Raw genomic sequence first — 20329 nt, 5'->3', positions numbered from 1 at the left:
TGCTGTTGATGTGACTGCACTTATGAATGAACTAAATGTGAAACTGCAGTGCAAGGGCCCTTTTGTGCATGAAATGTACAACTTGGCGAAGGCTTTTATGAGAAAGTTGCAGCTTCTCTCAAGCCAAATGGAGGACACCATTCTCACCCACTTACTGCCACTGAAGGAAGCCGCACCTTCAGCTGATCACCTCCACAGGTACTCATCTATGTTAGAAGCACTGCACGGTGAATTTTCAAGGCGATTTCAAGACTTTAAAACGGTTGAGAATGAAATGCACATGATTTTTTTCCCCCATTTCCATGCAATGTGGAGAATGTACCTAGTGATGTTCAGCTTGAACTCATTGACCTGCAGTCTGACACATTTCTGGCAGCGTACTTTGGGTCAGTCTCACTGCTTGATTTTTACCCTTCCCTCAAAGAGGAGAACTTTCCACACGTGAGGAGGCATGCTCAGAAGATTCTAGTCCTCTTTGGATCTACCTATATATGCGAACAGACATTCTCAGTGATGAAGTTCAACAAATCCAAATCCCGATCCTCTATCACTGATGATCACCTCGCAGCTGTCCTTCACATATCCACCTCAGACATTCAACCAGATTACAGTGTACTTGTTCACGCCCAAAACAGACTGGAGTTTTCTCACTAAACAAGTAAAATGAACTGAAAACATCAAAAGCACTTACTGCTTTTTGGATAGAGTTGTTTGTAATACTGAACAATAATGAAACAACTTTTCATTATTGGTTTGCGAGATTAACATGTTAAAAATAAAATACTGAAATTATTGTTTTTACTGTTTATATCTTCTATATTTGACCTACTCCACAATTTCATATCTTTATTGTAACAGAATATCCTTATTCTTTTGATTATAAGTTTCAGTGCAAAACCATATCACTTAGTACTTCTTACAATGAGAGAAAATTAATACTGAGCAGAATTACGTTCAGCTTATTGTTGGTTCGGCCCTCCAACACAACTCCGGTTTCTCAGGTGGCCCCTTGGAAGAATTAATTGCCTACCCGTGCTTCAAGGTGATACAGAGCAACAACAAGCCCAGATAACCATACACGTCAATAAATATTCAGGACTCACTCTAACTGAGTCATAGGAGCCATTTGAAATGTCATCTATGAATCCCATTATTCCCTGGGGTTTCTCTTATCAAAATTGCTTTATATTTACGTTTTGAAGGATTCCAGAAAATTTATTTGCTTGTGGACACACCTGAAGTAGTTTCTTTAAAAGAGGTCACTGAAAGTTCACCATTTAGAGATTTATTTTTAAAAAAGCAAGACTTTAGGGAAGTCACATGATGGCAATAACTGCTTGTTTTCTGCATACCCCCTGGTGGGAGCAGCTTGAACGGTGCCTGGCCTGAAGAGGTTCTTGTCTTATTCAGTTCAGTTGGGTGTGTGTGTGTGTGTGTGTTGATACTAAACCAACAACTGTACATTTAAAGAAAACTGGTCGATAGATCTTTACTGTTTAAACCTGACATAGACAAGATAATTGATCACTTTGATAACCGGAAAAAGTATGGACATTTTATGTTGTGACTGTGTAGGAGTGGGATTGGAACAATGGGGCACTCCTCCAGCCTCGGTCATAACACTCACCACTTTAATAAACCATGGAGTGATGGGTGCAGTTGACCAACCTAAAGAAACTGTTCCTAAATTGAGAGACCTTTGGAACATTGGAGTTGGGGATTTGAAATGGTGTCACCTACATCCTTTAAAATCATGGGATAGAAACCATCTGATCCTGGGGACTTGGCATTCTTTCCTGCCAATACTTTCTTCATGACTATTATCTCGCAATGTTTTATTGTGTTCCCACCCGTAATTGTATAATTCCCTCACGTAGTCTGGCAAGCTCATTTCTTCCTCTGTTAACATTATCAAACTTGAACAGACCTCTCATATACCAGAGTTGATCTTTCTCTGCACCTTCCCTGTTGCTAAAGCACTACATTCTGCATTCTGTTCTATTACCCTAATGGACTTATGTAAAGTATGATTTAGAGTACAGGACAGAAACAGACCCTTCGATCCATCTTGTCCATGTCGACCAGATATCCTAAATTAATCTAGTCCCATTTGCCAGCACTTGGCCCATATCCCTCCAAACCCTTCCTATTCATATACCCATCCAGATGCCTTTTAAATGCTGTACTTGTACCAGCCCCCACCACTTCCTCTGGCAGCTCATTCCCTTTGTGCACTACTTTCTGCATGAAAATGTTGTCCCTTAGGCCCCTTTCAAATCTTTCCCCTCTCACCCTAAATCTATGCCCTCTAGCTCTGGACTCCCCTACCCCAGGGAAAAGACCTTGGCTATTTACCCTATCCATGCCCCTCATGATTTTATAAACCTCTATAAGGTCACCCCTCAGCCTCCGACGCTCCAGGGAAAACAGCCCCAGCCTGTTCATCCTCTCCCTGTAGCTCAAACCCTCCAACCCTGGCAACATCCTTGTAAATCTTTTCTGAACACTGTCAAGTTTCACAACATCCTTCCTATAGGAGGGAGACCAGAATTGCACACAGTATTCCAAAAGTGGCCTAATGTTCTGTACAAATGCAACATGACCTCCCAACTCCTGTACTCAATATTCTGAATAATAAAGGAAAGCATACCAAAGAGCCGAGTTGGAGGGTTGGATTTGGGATAAGGTGGGGGGAGGGGAAATGACGAAACTGGTGACATCCACATTAATGCCATGTGGTTGGAGGGTTCCAAGGCGGAAGATGAGGCGTTCTTCCTCCAGGGGTCGTGTGGCAAGGATTTGGCGGTGGAGGAAGCCCAGGACTTGCATGCCCATGGCAGAGTGGGAGGGGGAGTTGAAGTGGTTGGCCACAGGGTGGTGGGGTTGGTTGGTGCAGGTGTCCCAGAGGTGTTCCCTGAAACTTTCCACAAGTTGTCATCCTGCCTCCACATCAAAAGCAACGGACACAGCAGATGAGGTTTTTGGAGGTGCAGGAAAATCTGTCGGATGTGAAAGGATCCTTCAGGAATTGGATGGAGGTGAGGGGGGAGCTGTAGGCGCAGGTTTGACACCTTGTGTGGTGGCATGTGAAGGTACTGAGTGTGGACAGTGGGTTGGTGGGGGTGGGGGGGGAGGAGAGCATGGGCCTAACAAGGGAGTCGCAGAGGAAATGGTCTCTATGGAATGCTGAAAGGAGGCAATTATATCCCTGGTGGTGCGGTCTGACTGTCGGGGGCAGAAGTGGGGGAGGATGATGTGATGTATACGGAGGTTGGTGGGGTGGAAGTTGAGGACTGGGGGGGGTGGTGGGGTGCGGGTTCTGTCCTTGCTGTGACTGAAGGGAAGGGACTGGATTTCAAGGGCAGAGTTGCAGGAAGTGGAGGAGAAGTGCTGGAGAACATTGTTGACCAGGTGGGAGAGGAAATTGTGATCTTGGAAGAAGGAGGCCATCTGAGATGTTCTAGAATGGAACTGATCCGCCTGGGAGCGTATACAGTGGAGGTGGAGGAATTGGGAATGAGGGATAGCGTTTTTTTTTCCCAGGGGGAGGGGTGAAGGTGTAGTCCAGGTAGCGGTGGGAATTGCTGGGTTTGGAGGACATGTCCGTGTTGAGTCGGTCGCCAGAAATGGAGATGGAGAGGTCCAGTTAGGGGAGGGAGGTGCCTGAGGTGGTCCGGGTGAACTTGAGGTCAGGGTGGAAAGTGTTTGCAAAGTTGATCAGCTGTTCAACCTTCTCGCGGGAGCACGAGGTGGCGCCGATGCAGTCATCGATATAGCAGAGGAAAAGGTGGGGAATGGTGCCAGTGTAATGACAGAAAATGGACTGTTCCACATATCTGACAAAGAAGCAGGCATAGCTGGGGCCCACACAGATGCCCATGGCTATCCCAACTCCTATATCAATGCGCTGACCAATAAAGGCAAGCGTCCCAAATGCTTTCTTCACTACTCTGTCCACACAAAACAATACTGTATAATCACTACCTGGGACAATAATAAACCAGACCAAATCAAAACCTACTGCTCAGCATATCCATTTACTTATTCATCAGCGACTATATCATCAGCAGTAATGGTCAGACAGCACATACTGCTCCGAAGCATCTTCCAAATGTAATTACAACCATTTTTTTGTGTTGACGTTAATGCCATTTAAATGAAGCGAAGGATCCTGTTTGGTGGGATACAGGGTTCTGCCCGGAGAACCTGGCAATGAATGTCTGGGGTTGGAATGTACCAATTCACGGTTATGGGCAACCCTATCACATTTCCAACCAACCGATCATGCCAGTGTGCTGGAAGGATTGTACCACTTAGGAGCACCCCATGGCCCTGATATGACATCTGATACTCACCACCTGTCCATTGGTCTTATTATAAAATGCTTCGGCAAACACTGAGACCACAAAGACGTTGATGATGAACGACAGCAACAAAGCCATGCAGGCTTCGATTAAGTAGTAACGATTCGCCTCCTTCACTTCGGTCTTGTTGGCTCGGTTCACGTCTCTGGACTGTGGGGGTGTGTGTGAGAGAGAGAGAGAGAGAGAACGTCATTGCTCAGTGATCCCTCGATATCACTGCCTTACCCATCCAACCACCTGGCTACTCTGTATCACACAAAAGCTTCAGCCAGAGACCTCTTCTACCTTCGAGTTCAAGGTGCTGTCAGCATCTGTGTGGCAGCAAGTGCACACAGCAGGATCCCAGCAAACCAGAAATTCACGTTCATCTGTTTCTGCTTGAGGAGTGGATACTAGCTCACTCTGCCATGCAAATCGAGAGTGAACTGATCTGCTCGTGTTGGAAGAAAAGACATGGCATTGAATTCTGCATTGGCCTCTTATCTCGGAGAAATCCATCAATTTGACTTCTCAACAACAGGCAGTTACTCCAGTTCCTCCCTTCCTGTTTGTATGCCTGTCAAGTGAGTGATAGCCATATTCTATCCTTACGTTCAAGATGCTTTACAACATCTAGCTTTTCTCACAGGGCTTACTTTTCCATTCACCACTCGCAATCTTATCATTAGGGAGCTTCGTGCTAACATTCTTTGTAACTATGCTGCTCATTTTCTTAAATAGACAAGAGACAATAGGTGCAGGAGTAGGCCATTCAGTCCTTCGAGCCTGCACTGCCATTCAATATGATCATCGCTGATCATTCCTAATTAGTATCCTCTTCCTGCCTTGTCTCCATAACCCTTGGTTCCACTATCCTTGAGAGCTCTATCCAACTCTTTCTTAAATGAATCCAGAGACTGGGCCTCCACTGCCCTCTGGGACAGAGCATTCCACACAGCCACCACTCTCTGGGTGAAGAGGTTTCTCCTCATCTCTGTCCTAAATGCCCTGCCCCTTATTTTTAAGCTGTGTCCTCTGGTTCGGCACTCACCCATCAGTGGAAACATGTTTCCTGCATCCAGAGTGCCCAATCCTTTCATAATCTTATATGTCTCAATCAGATCCCCTCTCAGTCTTCTAAACTCAAGGGTATACAAGCCCAGTCGCTTCAGTCTTTCAGTGTAAGGTAATCCCTCCATTCCAGGAATTGACCTCATGAACTTACGCTGCACTCCCTCAATAGCCAGAATGTCTTTCCTCAAATTTGGAGACCAGAACTGCACACAGTGCTCCAGGTGTGGTCTCACTAGGGCCCTGTACAGCTGCAGAAGAACCTCTTTGCTTCTATATTCAATCCCTCTTGTTATGAAGGCCAGCATGCTATTAGCCTTCTTCACTACCTGCTGTACCTGCATGCTTGCCTTCATTGACTGGTGTACAAGAACACCCAGATCTCTCTGTACTGCCCCTTTACCTAAATTGATTCCATTTAGGTAGTAATCTGCCTTCCTGTTCTTGCCACCAAAATGGATAACAATACATTTATCCACATTAAACTACATCTGCCATGCATCTGCCCACTCTCCTAACTTGTCCAGGTCACCCTGTAATCTCCTAACATCCTCATCACATTTCACCCTGCCACCCAGCTTTGTATCATCAGCAAATTTGCTAATGTTATTGCTGATACCATCTTCTATATCATTAACATATATTGTAAAAAGCTGCGGTCCCAGCACGGATCCCTGCGGTACCCCACTGGTCACTGCCTGCCATTCCGAAAGGGAGCCGTTTATCACTACTCTTTGTTTCCTATCAGCTAACCAACTTTCAATCCAATCTAGTACTTTGCCCTCAATACCATGCGCCCTACCTTTACTCACTAACCTCCTATGTGGGACTTTATCAAAAGGTTTCTGAAAGACCAGGTACACTACATCTACTGGATTTCCCTCAATCTTCAGAGTTACATCCTCAAAAAATTCAAGAAGATCAGTCAAGCATGATTTCCCCTTCATAAATCCATGCTGACTCTGACCTATCCTGTTACTGCTATCCAGATGTGTCGTAATTTCATCCTTTATAATAGACTCCAGCATCTTTCCCACCACTGAGGTCAGACTAACTGGTCTATAATTTCCTGTTTTCTCTCTCCCACCTTTCTTAAAAAGTGGTACAACATTAGCCACCCTCCAATCCACCGGAACTGATCCTGAATCTATCGAACTCTGGAAAATAATCACCAACGCATCCACGATTTCCCGAGCCACCTCCTTCAGTACCCTGGGATGTAGACCATAGGCCCCGGGGACTTATCAACCTTCAGACCTAACAGTCTCTCCGACACCAATTCCTGGCAAATACAGATTCCCTTAAGTTCAGGTCCTTCAGCCACTGTTACCTCAGGGAGATTGCTTGTGTCTTCCCCAGTGAACACAGATCTAAAGTACCCATTTAATTCTTCTGCCATTTCTTTGTTCCCTGTAATATATTCCCCTGTTTCTGTCTTCAAGGGCCCAATTTTAGTCCTAAGCATTTTTTTGCCTTTCACATACTTAAAAAAGCTTTTACTATCCTCCTTTATATTTTTGGCCAGTTTACCTTCGTACCTCATTTTTTCTCTGCGTATTTCCTTCTTAGTAATCCTCTGTTGCTCTTTAAAAGCTTCCCAGTCCTCTGTTTTCCCACTTATCTTTGCTATGTTACACTTTTTCTCTTTTAACTTTATATGTTTCTTAACTTCCCTCGTCAGCCACAGCCACCCATGCCTCCTCCTGGGATCTTTCTTCCTTTTAGGAATGAACTGATCCTGCAACTTCTGCATTATATCCGCCATTGTTCCTCCACGGTCATCCCTGCTAAGGTATTGCACCATTGAACTTTGACCAGCCCCTCCCTCATAGCTCCATAGTTCCCTTTATTCAACAGAAATATTGTCACTTCCGATTGTACCCTCTCCCTCTCAAATTGCAGGCTGAAGCTTAATGTATTATGGTCACTACTTCCCAATGGCTCCTTCACTTCGAGGTCCCTGACCAATTCTGGTTCGTTGCACAATACCAGATCCAGAATTGCCTTCTCCCTGGTCGGCTCCAGCACCAGCTGCTCTAAGAATCCATCTCAGAGGCACTCCACAAGTCTCTTTCTTGAGGTCCAGTACCATCCTGATTCTCCCAGTCTACCTGCATGTTGAAATCCCCCATAACAACTGTAGTAACATCTTTGCGACAGGCCAATTTCAGCTCCTGATTCAACTTACATCCGACATCCAGACTCGTGTTTGGGGGCCTGTAGATGACTCCCAAGAGGGTCTTTTTACCCTGAGTATTTCACAGCTCTATCCACACTGACTCTACATCCCTTGACTCTAGGTCCCCCGGTGCAAGGGACTGAACATCCACCCTGACCAACAAGGCTACCCCACACCCTCTGCCCGTCAGTCTGACTTACGATAGTACGTGCAGCCTTGAATATTCAATTCATTTGAATATTCAAATCACGGGGTAATCTAGGAGAAGTGTACCTTTCGACATAAGCTGCTCCCTCCACAGTCCCCCACACAGAAAGCTGCTGTGCCGACAGCTGGCATCAGCACGTGTGTAGAATGATGCACGTGACAAAGCTCGCCGCTGCTTCGCGCAGTTGCGAACTGAGGGAAGCGACTTTGGAAGACATCGCGCTGCCCGAGCGCTATCCGTACGCCACACTTTTCTCCCGGTTCACGGCATTTCAATGCTGTTCCGTGTTCGCCTCGCTGCCGCGGTACCACTCACCCTGACCAACGCCGAGTACAAGTAGATGTTGTGGGGCATGATTACAGCTCCGACAGTGCCAACAGCTTGCTGCAGCTCCCTGGTCCCACAGCCTTCACAGGTGGGCACAAACATCCCCTTCAACAGCTGCACTTGGTCTGGTTTTACCGTCACATACTGGGGCGGGGGGGGGGTCAGAGAAACACAGAGTCAGAGAGATCGAGAGAGGCCCTTCAGCCCATCGAGTCTGCGCCAGTCAAAAGCAAGCCCCTCGTACCATTCGCAAGCACTCGGCCCACAGCCCTGGCGTTCCCAGTGTCTGCTACCCCTTGTCCTTTGAGATCATAGAACTTGTGTGTTTTTATATCCACCGAAGTACTTCGAGACAACTACTTCACAAGGAAGCAGTTGTGTTGACTGTATCTCCTAATTAGTCCAATCATGTTATCCATTAAGTGACTCAACTTTCACTTTGCCATCTAGTTCTGTAGCAACGTATTGAATGAGACTGTACATCAGTCACTGTAAGTAAGCCTGCAGGGGGCAGCAGGAGGTGGCGAAGGTCAATGGGATGTTGGACCTTCATAGTGAGAGGGTTCGAGTACAGGAGCAGGGATGTCTTGCTGCAGTTGGACAGGGCCTTGGTGAGACCACACCTGGGGTATTGTGTGCAGTGTGGGTCTCCTTATCTGAGGAAGGATGTTCTGGTGATGGAAGGAGTACAGCAAAGGTTTCCCAGACTGATTCCTGGGATGGCAGGGCTGATGTATGAAGACAGACTGAATCGGTTAGGATTATATTCACTGGAGTTCAGAGGAATAAAGGGGAGATCGCATAGAAACCAATAAAATTCTAACCGGACTAGACAGGGTCAATGCAGGGAGGATGTTCCCGATGGTGGGGGATTCCAGAGCCCGCGGGGGGTGCGGGGGGGGGGGGGGGTCACAGTTTAAGGATATGGGGTAGACCATTTAGGATTGAGATGAGGAGAAATCTCTTCATCCGGAGAGTAGGGGAGAAAGCGGGAACAGGGGACTGAATTGGATGATCATCCAGGATCCGAGTGAATGGCTTAGCAGGCTGAAAGGGCCGAATGGCTTATTCCTGCTCCTATTCTCCAGGTTTCAATGTTTCTCCGATAGCCTGACTTGCTTCTGGGCAGATATGCTTGTGGGTGATAGGCTCTGTCTCCAGGGGCTTGCCAACTATCCTTGCCAACTTGGGCACCTCAGCCACCTTACCCAAGCAAATACAATTCAAGGAGGTTCAGAAATGCCATGGAAAAGACGCTTGGAAAACAAAAAGGCAAATCAACGCCCAAAGTGATGAAGCACCCAATGGAGCCGCCAGTTTCAATTAGGACAAAGTGAGTGAATTCCTCTGCAGTTACCTCGTATCCAAAGGTCACAGCCATTACTGCAATGAAGAACGCAAACAAAGCCTCCAGTTTTCTTAAACCTGGGGAGGAAGGCAGTTGATGTTATACCACAGTCAGGAGAGGGGACGTTCCATAGCTCGCTCAAGCCTCTCTCCCTCTGTTCTCCCCCTTCTTTCTCTCCCTCTGTCCCCCTCTCTTTCTCTCCAACTGCCCCCCTCTCTTTCTCTCCCTCAGCCCCCTTCTCTTTCTCAGCCTCTGTCCTCTTCTCTTTCTCTCCCTCTGTCCCTCTGTCACCCTGTCTTTCTCTCACTCTCCCTCGGTCCCTCTCTTTCTCTCCCTCTGTCCCTCTCTCACTCTCCCTCACTCCCCCTCCCTTTCTCTCCCTCACTCCCCCTCTGTCCCCTTCGCTTTCTCTCCCTCGGCCCCCCTCCTTCTCTCCCTCTGTTTCCCCCTCTCTCCTTCTCTCCCTCTCCCACTGCCCCTCTCCTTCTCTCCCTCTGCGCCCCTCTCTCCTTCTCTCCCTCTGTTTCCCCCTCTCTCCTTCTCTCCCTCTGTTTCCCCCTCTCTCCTTCTCTCCCTCTGTTTCCCCCTCTCTCCTTCTCTCCCTCTGCGCCCCTCTCTCCTTCTCTCCCTCTCCCACTGCCCCTCTCTCCTTCTCTCCCTCTGCGCCCCTCTCTCCTTCTCTCCCTCTGTTTCCCCCTCTCTCCTTCTCTCCCTCTCCCACTGCCCCTCTCCTTCTCTCCCTCTGCGCCCCTCTCTCCTTCTCTCCCTCTGCGCCCCTCTCTCCTTCTCTCCCTCTGTTTCCCCCTCTCTCCTTCTCTCCCTCTGTTTCCCCCTCTCTCCTTCTCTCCCTCTGCGCCCCTCTCTCCTTCTCTCCCTCTCCCACTGCCCCTCTCTCCTTCTCTCCCTCTGTTTCCCCCTCTCTCCTTCTCTCCCTCTCCCACTGCCCCTCTCTCCTTCTCTCCCTCTGTTTCCCCCTCTCTCCTTCTCTCCCTCTGTTTCCCCCTCTCTCCTTCTCTCCCTCTGTTTCCCCCTCTCTCCTTCTCTCCCTCTGCGCCCCTCTCTCCTTCTCTCCCTCTCCCACTGCCCCTCTCCTTCTCTCCCTCTGCGCCCCTCTCTCCTTCTCTCCCTCTGTTTCCCCCTCTCTCCTTCTCTCCCTCTCCCACTGCCCCTCTCCTTCTCTCCCTCTGCGCCCCTCTCTCCTTCTCTCCCTCTGTTTCCCCCTCTCTCCTTCTCTCCCTCTGTTTCCCCCTCTCTCCTTCTCTCCCTCTGCGCCCCTCTCTCCTTCTCTCGCTCTGTTTCCCCCTCTCTCCTTCTCTCCCTCTGCGCCCCTCTCTCCTTCTCTCCCTCTGTTTCCCCCTCTCTCCTTCTCTCCCTCTGCGCCCCTCTCTCCTTCTCTCCCTCTGTTTCCCCCTCTCTCCTTCTCTCCCTCTGCGCCCCTCTCTCCTTCTCTCCCTCTGTTTCCCCCTCTCTCCTTCTCTCCCTCTCCCACTGCCCCTCTCTCCTTCTCTCCCTCTGCGCCCCTCTCTCCTTCTCTCCCTCTGTTTCCCCCTCTCTCCTTCTCTCCCTCTCCCACTGCCCCTCTCTCCTTCTCTCCCTCTGTTTCCCCCTCTCTCCTTCTCTCCCTCTGTTTCCCCCTCTCTCCTTCTCTCCCTCTGTTTCCCCCTCTCTCCTTCTCTCCCTCTGCGCCCCTCTCTCCTTCTCTCCCTCTCCCACTGCCCCTCTCCTTCTCTCCCTCTGCGCCCCTCTCTCCTTCTCTCCCTCTGTTTCCCCCTCTCTCCTTCTCTCCCTCTCCCACTGCCCCTCTCCTTCTCTCCCTCTGCGCCCCTCTCTCCTTCTCTCCCTCTGTTTCCCCCTCTCTCCTTCTCTCCCTCTGCGCCCCTCTCTCCTTCTCTCCCTCTGTTTCCCCCTCTCTCCTTCTCTCCCTCTGCGCCCCTCTCTCCTTCTCTCCCTCTGTTTCCCCCTCTCTCCTTCTCTCCCTCTGTTTCCCCCTCTCTCCTTCTCTCCCTCTCCCACTGCCCCTCTCCTTCTCTCCCTCTGCGCCCCTCTCTCCTTCTCTCCCTCTGTTTCCCCCTCTCTCCTTCTCTCCCTCTGCGCCCCTCTCTCCTTCTCTCCCTCTGCGCCCCTCTCTCCTTCTCTCCCTCTGTTTCCCCCTCTCTCCTTCTCTCCCTCTGCGCCCCTCTCTCCTTCTCTCCCTCTGTTTCCCCCTCTCTCCTTCTCTCCCTCTGTTTCCCCCTCTCTCCTTCTCTCCCTCTGTTTCCCCCTCTCTCCTTCTCTCCCTCTGCGCCCCTCTCTCCTTCTCTCCCTCTGTTTCCCCCTCTCTCCTTCTCTCCCTCTGTTTCCCCCTCTCTCCTTCTCTCCCTCTGTTTCCCCCTCTCTCCTTCTCTCCCTCTGCGCCCCTCTCTCCTTCTCTCCCTCTGTTTCCCCCTCTCTCCTTCTCTCCCTCTGTTTCCCCCTCTCTCCTTCTCTCCCTCTTCCCCCTCTCTCCCTCTCCCTCGCTCTCTCCCTCACCCCCTCTCCCTCGGCCTCTGTCCTTCTCACCCTCTGCCCCTCTCCTTCTCTCCCTCTGTTCTCCCCTCTCCTTCTCCTTCTCTCCCTCTGCCTCCTCTCACCTTCTCCCTCTTCCCTTCTCCCTCTTCCCCTCTCCCTCTGTCCCTCTCCCTCTGCCCCTCCCTGCCTGGGATTTTACAATTTTCTGAGAGCTTCTCGGAGGGATTGCAACCGCGAAAGCTCCGTGTTTTTTGGATGGTCTCTTGGCGTTGGTGGTGGGTGGGAGTGGGATTGAGATCACTGGGAGGGGGCAAGAGGTTGGAGGGAGGGCAGGGCTGACGTGGCGAATGATCTTTCCCACCTTGTCCAGGGCACCATCCCTCCTGCCAACCCTGGTGAACACGTCTTTCTCAGCTCAGCTCCAGAACGATAATGCCCGAGGCTGGTCCTCCATTGGTCACTCTGGAAAAATAGTCAGCTTCCTCAAACCCCCTCTTCTCCTTCCCTTCAAACTGCGCACCCTGGACGCTGACCCTTCCACTTAGGGGAAGTGTTTCTCATTGTCTCTGCCCCTCAGAACCGGGAGCATCTGAATCAGGTCCGTGCCTCTTCCCCAGCCGTCTCTGCTCTCAGGAAAATAACCTCAGCCTATCCAGCCTGTCTTCATCACTGAATCGCTCCAGCCCCAGCAACCTCCTGGTGTATCGCCTCTGCACCCTCCAGTGTCATCAGCTGCTTTCTCAACAATGTCAGAGGTCACTCAACAGCAGGCAATCGTCCAACACGCTTATTTGAAACCACAAGCTTTCGGAGCTCCCTGCTCTTTCCTCAGGCAGCTCGTGAGACAGACAACACGAGATACAGAATTTATAGCAAAAGATCAAAGGGCCATACAACTTATGCGAATATATTGAACAAACCTAGATGGCTATTTAGTTGTTAATTAGTTGGAATGGAGGGGCGGGTTTCGACTGATTAGTTTGTTCAGCCCAGAATTTCTTTCAAGTCACTGCCCGAAGATAACGTCAGCTTTTATCGGGATAAAGGTGACACCTCTGGTCAGATGACACATTTTAGGTGTGAGGCCCTGTTTCAAGTCTGTTTGTATCTCAGCCCAGAGCCAGACTGGTTTTACCTCCAAAGGAGGAATTTACACAGTGACTGGCTGTCTGCAGACCGTGTGCCTTTTGAACAAAATAGTATGTCTGCAAATACAAATTCACCTCATAGATATATATGTGTGTGTGTGTGTGTGTGTGTGTGTGTGAGAGGGAGGGTGTGTGTACATGTGAGGGAGAAAGAGTGTGTGTGTATATGTGAGGGAGAGAGAGTGTGGGTATGAAACAGTGTGTGTGTATGCATGTGAGGGAGAGAGAGAGAGAGAGAGAGAGTGTGTGTGTGTATGTATGAGAGAGTGTGTGTATGCATGTAAGGGGGAGGGGGGGGAGAGAGAGAGAGAGAGACAGAGAGAGAGTATGTGGGTATGAGAGACTGTATGTATGCACGAGGGGGACAGAGTATGGGTATAAGAGAGTGTGTGTATGCATGTGAGGGAGAGAGGGGGAGAGACAGTGTGGGTATGAGAGAGTGTGTGTGTTTGCAGATGAGGGAGAGAGTTGGAGAGAGTGTGTGGTTCTGTGTGTCTGTGTGCATGTACTCTTTACAGAGAGAATGTGTGTGCGTGTGTTTGCGAGTGAGTGTGAGGCAATATATGTGTGTGCAAGTGGGTGTGAGAGTTTGAGTGGGGACTCAGAAAGCTTGCGGTTTCAAATAAACTCGTTGGATTATAACCTGGTGTCGTGTGACTTTTGACTTTGTCCAGCCCCAATCCAACACCGGCTCCTCCGCGTCCTGGCAATGCTTCTTCAAGTGTGGAAACCAGAAACCCCAGTTCTTCAGCTCTGGTTTAACGAACATTATACACAGCACTCCCGTAATCTCCTAGCTCTTGTATTTCAATGTCTTGTCGAATAAAGGCACGTTCCCCCATGTGCCTTCTTGGTCAATGTATCGGAGGAAAGGTAGGAACTGTTTTGAGGCAACGTGGATCGGAGCCCCTCCTGATGGGCAGCGAAGGGGAATGGGATAAATATCCTAGAAACAACACTGACTGAGTGAATGCTGTCCCTGTCTACATTCACAATAGCCGACAGCAAGATTGGGGGGCTAGTTAAATGTGCCAGTCTGTCTTATAAATTCTAGAATTGTAGAGTCATTCCCAAACTAAACCAGTCCCTCTTGCCTGCGTTCACCTGACTGCTCCAAAAAGCATCATCATCTTGTGCATAATGCACAATCTCATCTGTCTACCAAGTTGCAAAAAGATGTCCTTTCGATACATAACAACATCCAATTTCCAGTCAACAGTCCAAACCAGGAAATCAAAATGTGGCCACTTGCACATCAGGGAAGAGGACACCGCTCTCATGTTGTCTGTTACACTGTGTTCATGTTGCTACAGCTCACTCAGATCCATGTCTCCTTGTTTTCAAAGTGAGGGCTCTCGCCAGCCTTCACTTTGCACACACCGGAGCCAGTTGGCGCTGCCTGGCAGTGCCCAGAATCACAAGTTGGACACTGGACTCACTGTTCTCCCCTCCCCCCTCAAAAAAAATGGGAAAATTGCTTTTTAAAATAATGCCAGGCCTGGCACCTCCTGATGAGCTGCGTTCCTGGCACCAGGGCTTGTAGAGCTCTCGGTTTTCAACACAATGCACAGAGCAGCTACCACACCAGGATCCCAGGGTCAGGCAGCAGGAGCAGGTCCTCCTTACATGGTCCCTCACTCCATCTTCTCTTTTTCTCCCCCCTCAATCCACTTCTCTCTTTCTCTCTCTCCCTCTTGTTCGCCTTTTTTTACTCTTCCAATCCCCCCTCACCGCCATTCTCTCTCTGTCACTCACCTCCCCTCCCCCAGAATGCATGTTTCCTCTCTCCCCTTCACAACATCAACCCACTGTGTCTTTCTCTCTCTTTCATGTCCTCGCTCCACTATCTGCTCCCTTTCTCTCCTCACCCCCTTGCTCCACCCTCTCTCCCTCACATCATCTTCAATGCCATTTCCCTGCCTTATCCCCTTACTGATGAAAGAGGAGTTGTGTATTATCAGATTGCATGGAATGGCGGAGTTGACTCGATCGGCTGAATGGCCTATTTCTGCTCATACTTCTGAGTGTCTTACAGTCCTGGATGGTGTCAAGCTTCTTGAGTGTTGTTGGAGCTGCCCCCATCCAGGCCACGTGGGGAGTATTCCATCGCCCTCCTGACTTGTGCCTTGGAGATGGTGGGACAGGCTTCGGGGAGTCAGGAGGGGAGTTACTCACTGCAGGATTCCCAGAATCCACCCTGCTCTTGGAGCCACTGGATTCATATGGCAAGTTCAGTCCAGTTTAGTTTCAGTATTGGAGTAGGCAATGGTCTAGTAGTATTATCGCGAGACTGTTATCCAGAGACCCAGGTAATCTCCTGGGGACCTGGGTTTAAATCCCACCACAGCAGATGGTGGAATTTGAATTCAATAAAAATCCAGAATTAAGAATCTAATGATGACCATCAATCCATTGTCGATTGTCATAAAAACCCATCTGATTGACTAATATCTTATAGGGAAGGAAATTGCCATCTTTACCACGTCTGGACTACATGTGACTCCAGACCCACAGCCAACGTGGTTGCCTCCTAATTGCCCTCTGGAATGGGCAATAAATGCTGGCCTAGCCAGCGGCACCCTCATCCCATGATTGAATTTAAAAAAATGTTTCTGGTCAACGGTTACCCCCAAGATGTTGATAGTATGGGACTTGGTAATGGCAATATCATTGAATGTCAAACAGAGATGCTTAGTTCCTCTCTTGTTGGAGATGGGCATTGCCTGGCATTTGTGTGGCATAAATGTTACTTACTACACATGATTCTACGAGCACAGGTGAACAAAATAGGTGACGTGTGGAAAATCAATCCCTGTTACTTATACCATTGTGGTCTCCAGGTGGGATTGGAAACAGAAAAGATCAGGAATAGTGGTGCACAGAGGCTCGCGCTGCCATGTCACAGGTTCGACTCCACCCTTGGGTGACTGTGTAGAGTTTGTGCATTCTCCCCGTGTCTGCATGGGTTTCCTCCCACAGTCACAAAGACGTGCAGGTTAGGGTGGATTGGTCGTGCTAAGTTGCCCATACAGTGTGCAGGTGGGTTAGCCACGCAAAATGAAGGGGTTAGAGGGATAGGGGAGAGGGTGGAATCACAGGGTCGGTGTGGACTTGATGGCCTGCTTCCACACACTGGAGGGATTCTATGATATGCACTCGGGAAAGCACCACCACCTTGGCTGTGGATCTGGAGTCACACGTACACCAGACCAGGTAAGGATGGCAGTTTCCTTCTCTCGGAGGCATTACTGAACCAGATGGGATTTCCTGACAATTGATACATGGCCATTGTTAGACTCTTAATTCCAGATTTTTACTGAGTTCAAATGCCACCACCAGCTGTGACAGGATTCAAACCCAGGTCCCCAGAACTTTAGCTGAGATTTTGGATTTCTGGCCAAGCAACAACACGACTGGGCCATTGCCTCCCTATGCCCACAACAAAGAGCATCAGGTGGGTCAAGACAGACACGAACAACTGAATGGGAAATCATGGCAAAGGTTGGCGAGGGATCCTTGCAATGTACAAGGAAGAATATTCGTTTGCAAAAGTCTTCACGTTACACCGATCTTACCGTACTTATCCAAGAAGAGGAAGAAGAAGGTGTCTATAATCGTGATTAGCACTCCTCCCCACAGGGGAATCCTAAACAATAAAGAAGATGTGGTAAGAGAAACAATTCGTCAGTTGATTTTTTTCAAATCCAGATTCTAGATTAGAGTGGTGCTGGAAAAGCGCAGCAGGTCAGGCAGCATCCGAGGAGCAGGAAAATCTAGAGGTCTATTCCTGACTAAGGGCTTTGGCCCGAAACGTCGATTTTCCTGCTCCTCGGATGCTGCCTGACCTGCTGTGCTTTTCCAGCACCACTCTAATCTAGACTCTGGTTTCCAGCATCTGCAGTCCTTGTTTTGACCTTTTTTCAAGTCCAGCCATGGGGATGTTGGTGTCACTGTATTGATTGCCCGTCCCTAGTTGCCCTTTGAGACGGCGGTGGTGACATGCCCTCTTGAACCGTTACAGTCCACAGGCAGTAGAACATTGTGAGGGAGGAACTTCCAGGATTTTGACCCTGTCTGTGACTGGCAGAATAGCAGCCTGAACCCTGACACTGCAAAACCGGACGGGACACCATTTGCGAGAAGCAGATCGCCAGGACGCCAGCACAGCCCTCATGCTGCTTGCTCATTTTGGATCACTAAAAGTAATGCAGGGATGACTCGACAGAACCAGATACATTCACAGTTTGCAACAACGCTATTTGGCCCACTCTGTCCGTGCCAGCTCTTTTCCGGATTGAATCCCAATTCACCCTCACCGCCAAACAGTTCCCAATTTTCTGCTGGAAACAATCCTATTGTTGCTTGAAGTCTTACTTGGTAAAACATTCGGTGCAGACAAAGAGAGAAAGACTCCCATGGAGATTGTTCCTTTCAGGATTTCAAGATATGTTGAAAACCCTTTTCAGCCAATGAAGTCATCAGAAGGGCAATGTAGGAAGAAGCGCAGCAATCTTCTCTCTGAAGACATTTAGAGTCATAGAGTCATACAGCACGGAAACAGACCCTTCGGTCCAACTCATCCATGCCGACCAGATATCCCAAATTAATCTAGTCCCACCTGCCAGCATTTGGCCCATATCCTTCTAAACCCTTCCTATTCATATACCCACCCGGATGCCTTTTAAATGTTGTAATTGTACCAGCCTCCACCACTTCCTCTGGCAGCTCATTCCATACACGTACCACCCTCTGTGTGAAAACGTAGACCCTCAGGTCCCTTTTTAATCTTTCCCGTCTCACCTTAAACCTATGCCCTTTAGTTCTGGACTCCCCTACCCTGGCAAAAAGACCGTGTCTGTTTATCCTATCCATGCCCCTCATGATTTTATAAACCTTTCCAAGGTCACCCCTCAGCCTCCGACACTCCAGGGAAAACAGCCCCAGCCTGTTCAGCCTCTCCCTGTAGCTCAAACCCTCCAATCCTGGCAACATCCTTGTAAATCCTTCCTGAACCATTTTAAGTTTCACATCTTTCCTATAGTAGGGAGACTAGAATTGCACGCAACATTCCAAAAGTGGCTGAACCAATGAGGTATACAGCCGCAACATGACCTCCCAACCCCTCCACTCAATGCACTGATCAATAAAGTCAAACAAATTGGAGGTGCATTGGACAGTGAAGAAGGTTACCTCAGAGTACAACAGGATCTTGATCAAATGGGCCAATGGGCCGAGGAGGGGCAGACGGAGTTTAATTTAGATAAATGTGAGGTGCTGCATTTTGGAAAGGCAAATCAGGGCAGGACTTATACACTTAATGGTAAGGTCCTAGGGAGTATTACTGAACCTTTGACCTTGGAGGTTCATAGTTCTTTGAAAATGGAGCCACAGGTGGATAGGATAGTGAAGGAAGCGTTTGATATAGAACATAGAACATAAGAACTCGGAGCAGGAGTAGGCTGTCCGGCCCTTCCAGCCTGCTCCGCCAATCAACAAGGGTCATGGCAAATCTTTTCGTGGACTCTGCTCCACTTACCCACGCTTTCACCAAATCCCTTAATTCCTTTATTTTTCAAAAAAAGTATCTACCTTAGCTTTAAAAGCGATTACTGAAATAGCATCAACTACTTCACTGGGCAGGGAATTCCATAGATTAACAACCCTCTGAGTGAAGAAGTTCCTTATCAGTTCAGTCCTTAATCTGCTCCCTTATCCTAGTCACACTTATCAGTGGAAACATCCTATTTCGATTTTATTGATTCCCTTCATAATTTGACATGTTTTAATAAGGTCCCTTCCATTCTTCAGAAAATCCCAGTCTAATCCAGTCTAATCCCAGTCTACTCAGTCTTTCATCATAAGCCGACCCCCTCAACTCCAGAATCAACCTCATGAACCTCTTCTGCACTCCCTCCAGTGCCAGTACATCCTTTCTCAAGTAAGGAGACCAAAACTGCACGCAGTACTCCAGGTGTGGTCTCACCAGCACCTTGTACAGCTGCAACATAACCTCCCTGCTTTTAAACTCAATCCCTTTACCAATCAAGAACAATGTTCCATTTGCCTTCCTAGTTACCTGTTGTACCTGCAGCCCAACCCTCTGTGATTCACGCTCAAGGACACCCAGCTCCCTCTGCACAGCAGCATGCTGCAACTTTTTACCATTCAAGTAATAATCTATTTTGTTGCTACTCCAACCAAAATGGATGACTTTGCACTTACTAACATTGTATTCCATCTGCCAGAACTTTGCCCACTCACTCAATGTATCTATGTTCCTCTGCAAAGTTTCACAGCCCTCTGCACATTTTGCTCTGCCACTCATCTTAGTGTCATCTGCAAACTTTGACATCGTACACATGGTCCCCAACTCCAAAGCATCGACATAAATTGGGAATAATTGAGGTCCCAACACCGATCCCTGAGACACACCACTAGTCACTGATTGCCAGCCAGAATAGCACTCATTTATTCCCACTCTTTGCTTCCTGTCAGTCAAGCAATCCCCGATCCACAATAATACTCTAACTCTAACACCATGCATCCTTACCTTATACAGCAGCCTCATGTGCAGCACCTTGTCAAAGACCCTTTGGAAATCTAGGGACACCCAACACTAGCTCTTCCGTAATAAAGATTGTTTCCAGGTCCTCACCTACATTTGTCTCTTCATCACTTCCTGGCGTGTTATTAGTGCCCTCCCACTGTGCAGACTGATGTAAAGTACCTGTTCAATGCCTCAGCCATTTCATCATCTCCCAAAACTAACTGCCCCATCTCATCCTCTAAAGGACCAACATTTACTTCAGCCACTCTTCTTTGTTTTATATATTTATAGAAACTTCTGCTATCTGTTTTTATATTCTGTGCTAGGTTTTTTTTCTCATACTCTATCTTACTTTTCTTCATAGCTGCTTTTGTAGCTTTCTGTTGACTTTTAAAGATTTCCCAATCTTCTAGATTCCAGCTGTTTTTGGCCACTTTGTATGCCTTCTCTTTCACTTTGAGTGCCTGCCTTACTTCCTTAGACATTCCTGGCAGGTTACCCCTCCTCTTACAGTCCTTCCTTCTCCCTGGAATATGCTTTTGTGGAGCACTCTGAAAAATTTCTTTGAAAGTCCTCCACTGTTCATCAACTGTCACACCATAAAGTCTCTGCTTCCAGTCTACTTTAGCCAGGTCCTCTCTCATTCACTCATAGTCCCCCTTCTTCAAGCA

The 20329-nt window shown here is 48.5% G+C and overlaps 1 protein-coding gene across 1 annotated transcript in view; it reads right to left on the bottom strand.

Moving 5' to 3' along the window:
* The window catches only part of LOC132805738 (natural resistance-associated macrophage protein 2-like), a 106451-nt gene that overhangs the window by 40309 nt on the left and 45813 nt on the right, over nt 1-20329 (bottom strand). Inside the window, exons 5-8 of the mRNA XM_060820963.1 lie at nt 16687-16757; nt 9486-9553; nt 8117-8272; nt 4356-4514 (exon numbers count right to left, since the gene is read on the bottom strand). Of these exons, the coding sequence (XP_060676946.1) occupies nt 4356-4514; nt 8117-8272; nt 9486-9553; nt 16687-16757 (454 nt within the window). The remainder of the gene's footprint in view (nt 1-4355; nt 4515-8116; nt 8273-9485; nt 9554-16686; nt 16758-20329) is intronic.

This window comes from Hemiscyllium ocellatum, chromosome X (genome assembly GCF_020745735.1).
Source record: "Hemiscyllium ocellatum isolate sHemOce1 chromosome X, sHemOce1.pat.X.cur, whole genome shotgun sequence".
NCBI lineage: Eukaryota > Metazoa > Chordata > Chondrichthyes > Orectolobiformes > Hemiscylliidae > Hemiscyllium > Hemiscyllium ocellatum.
The sequence above is the reverse complement of the archived record's forward strand: the minus strand, read 5'-3'. Positions and strand labels throughout refer to the sequence as shown.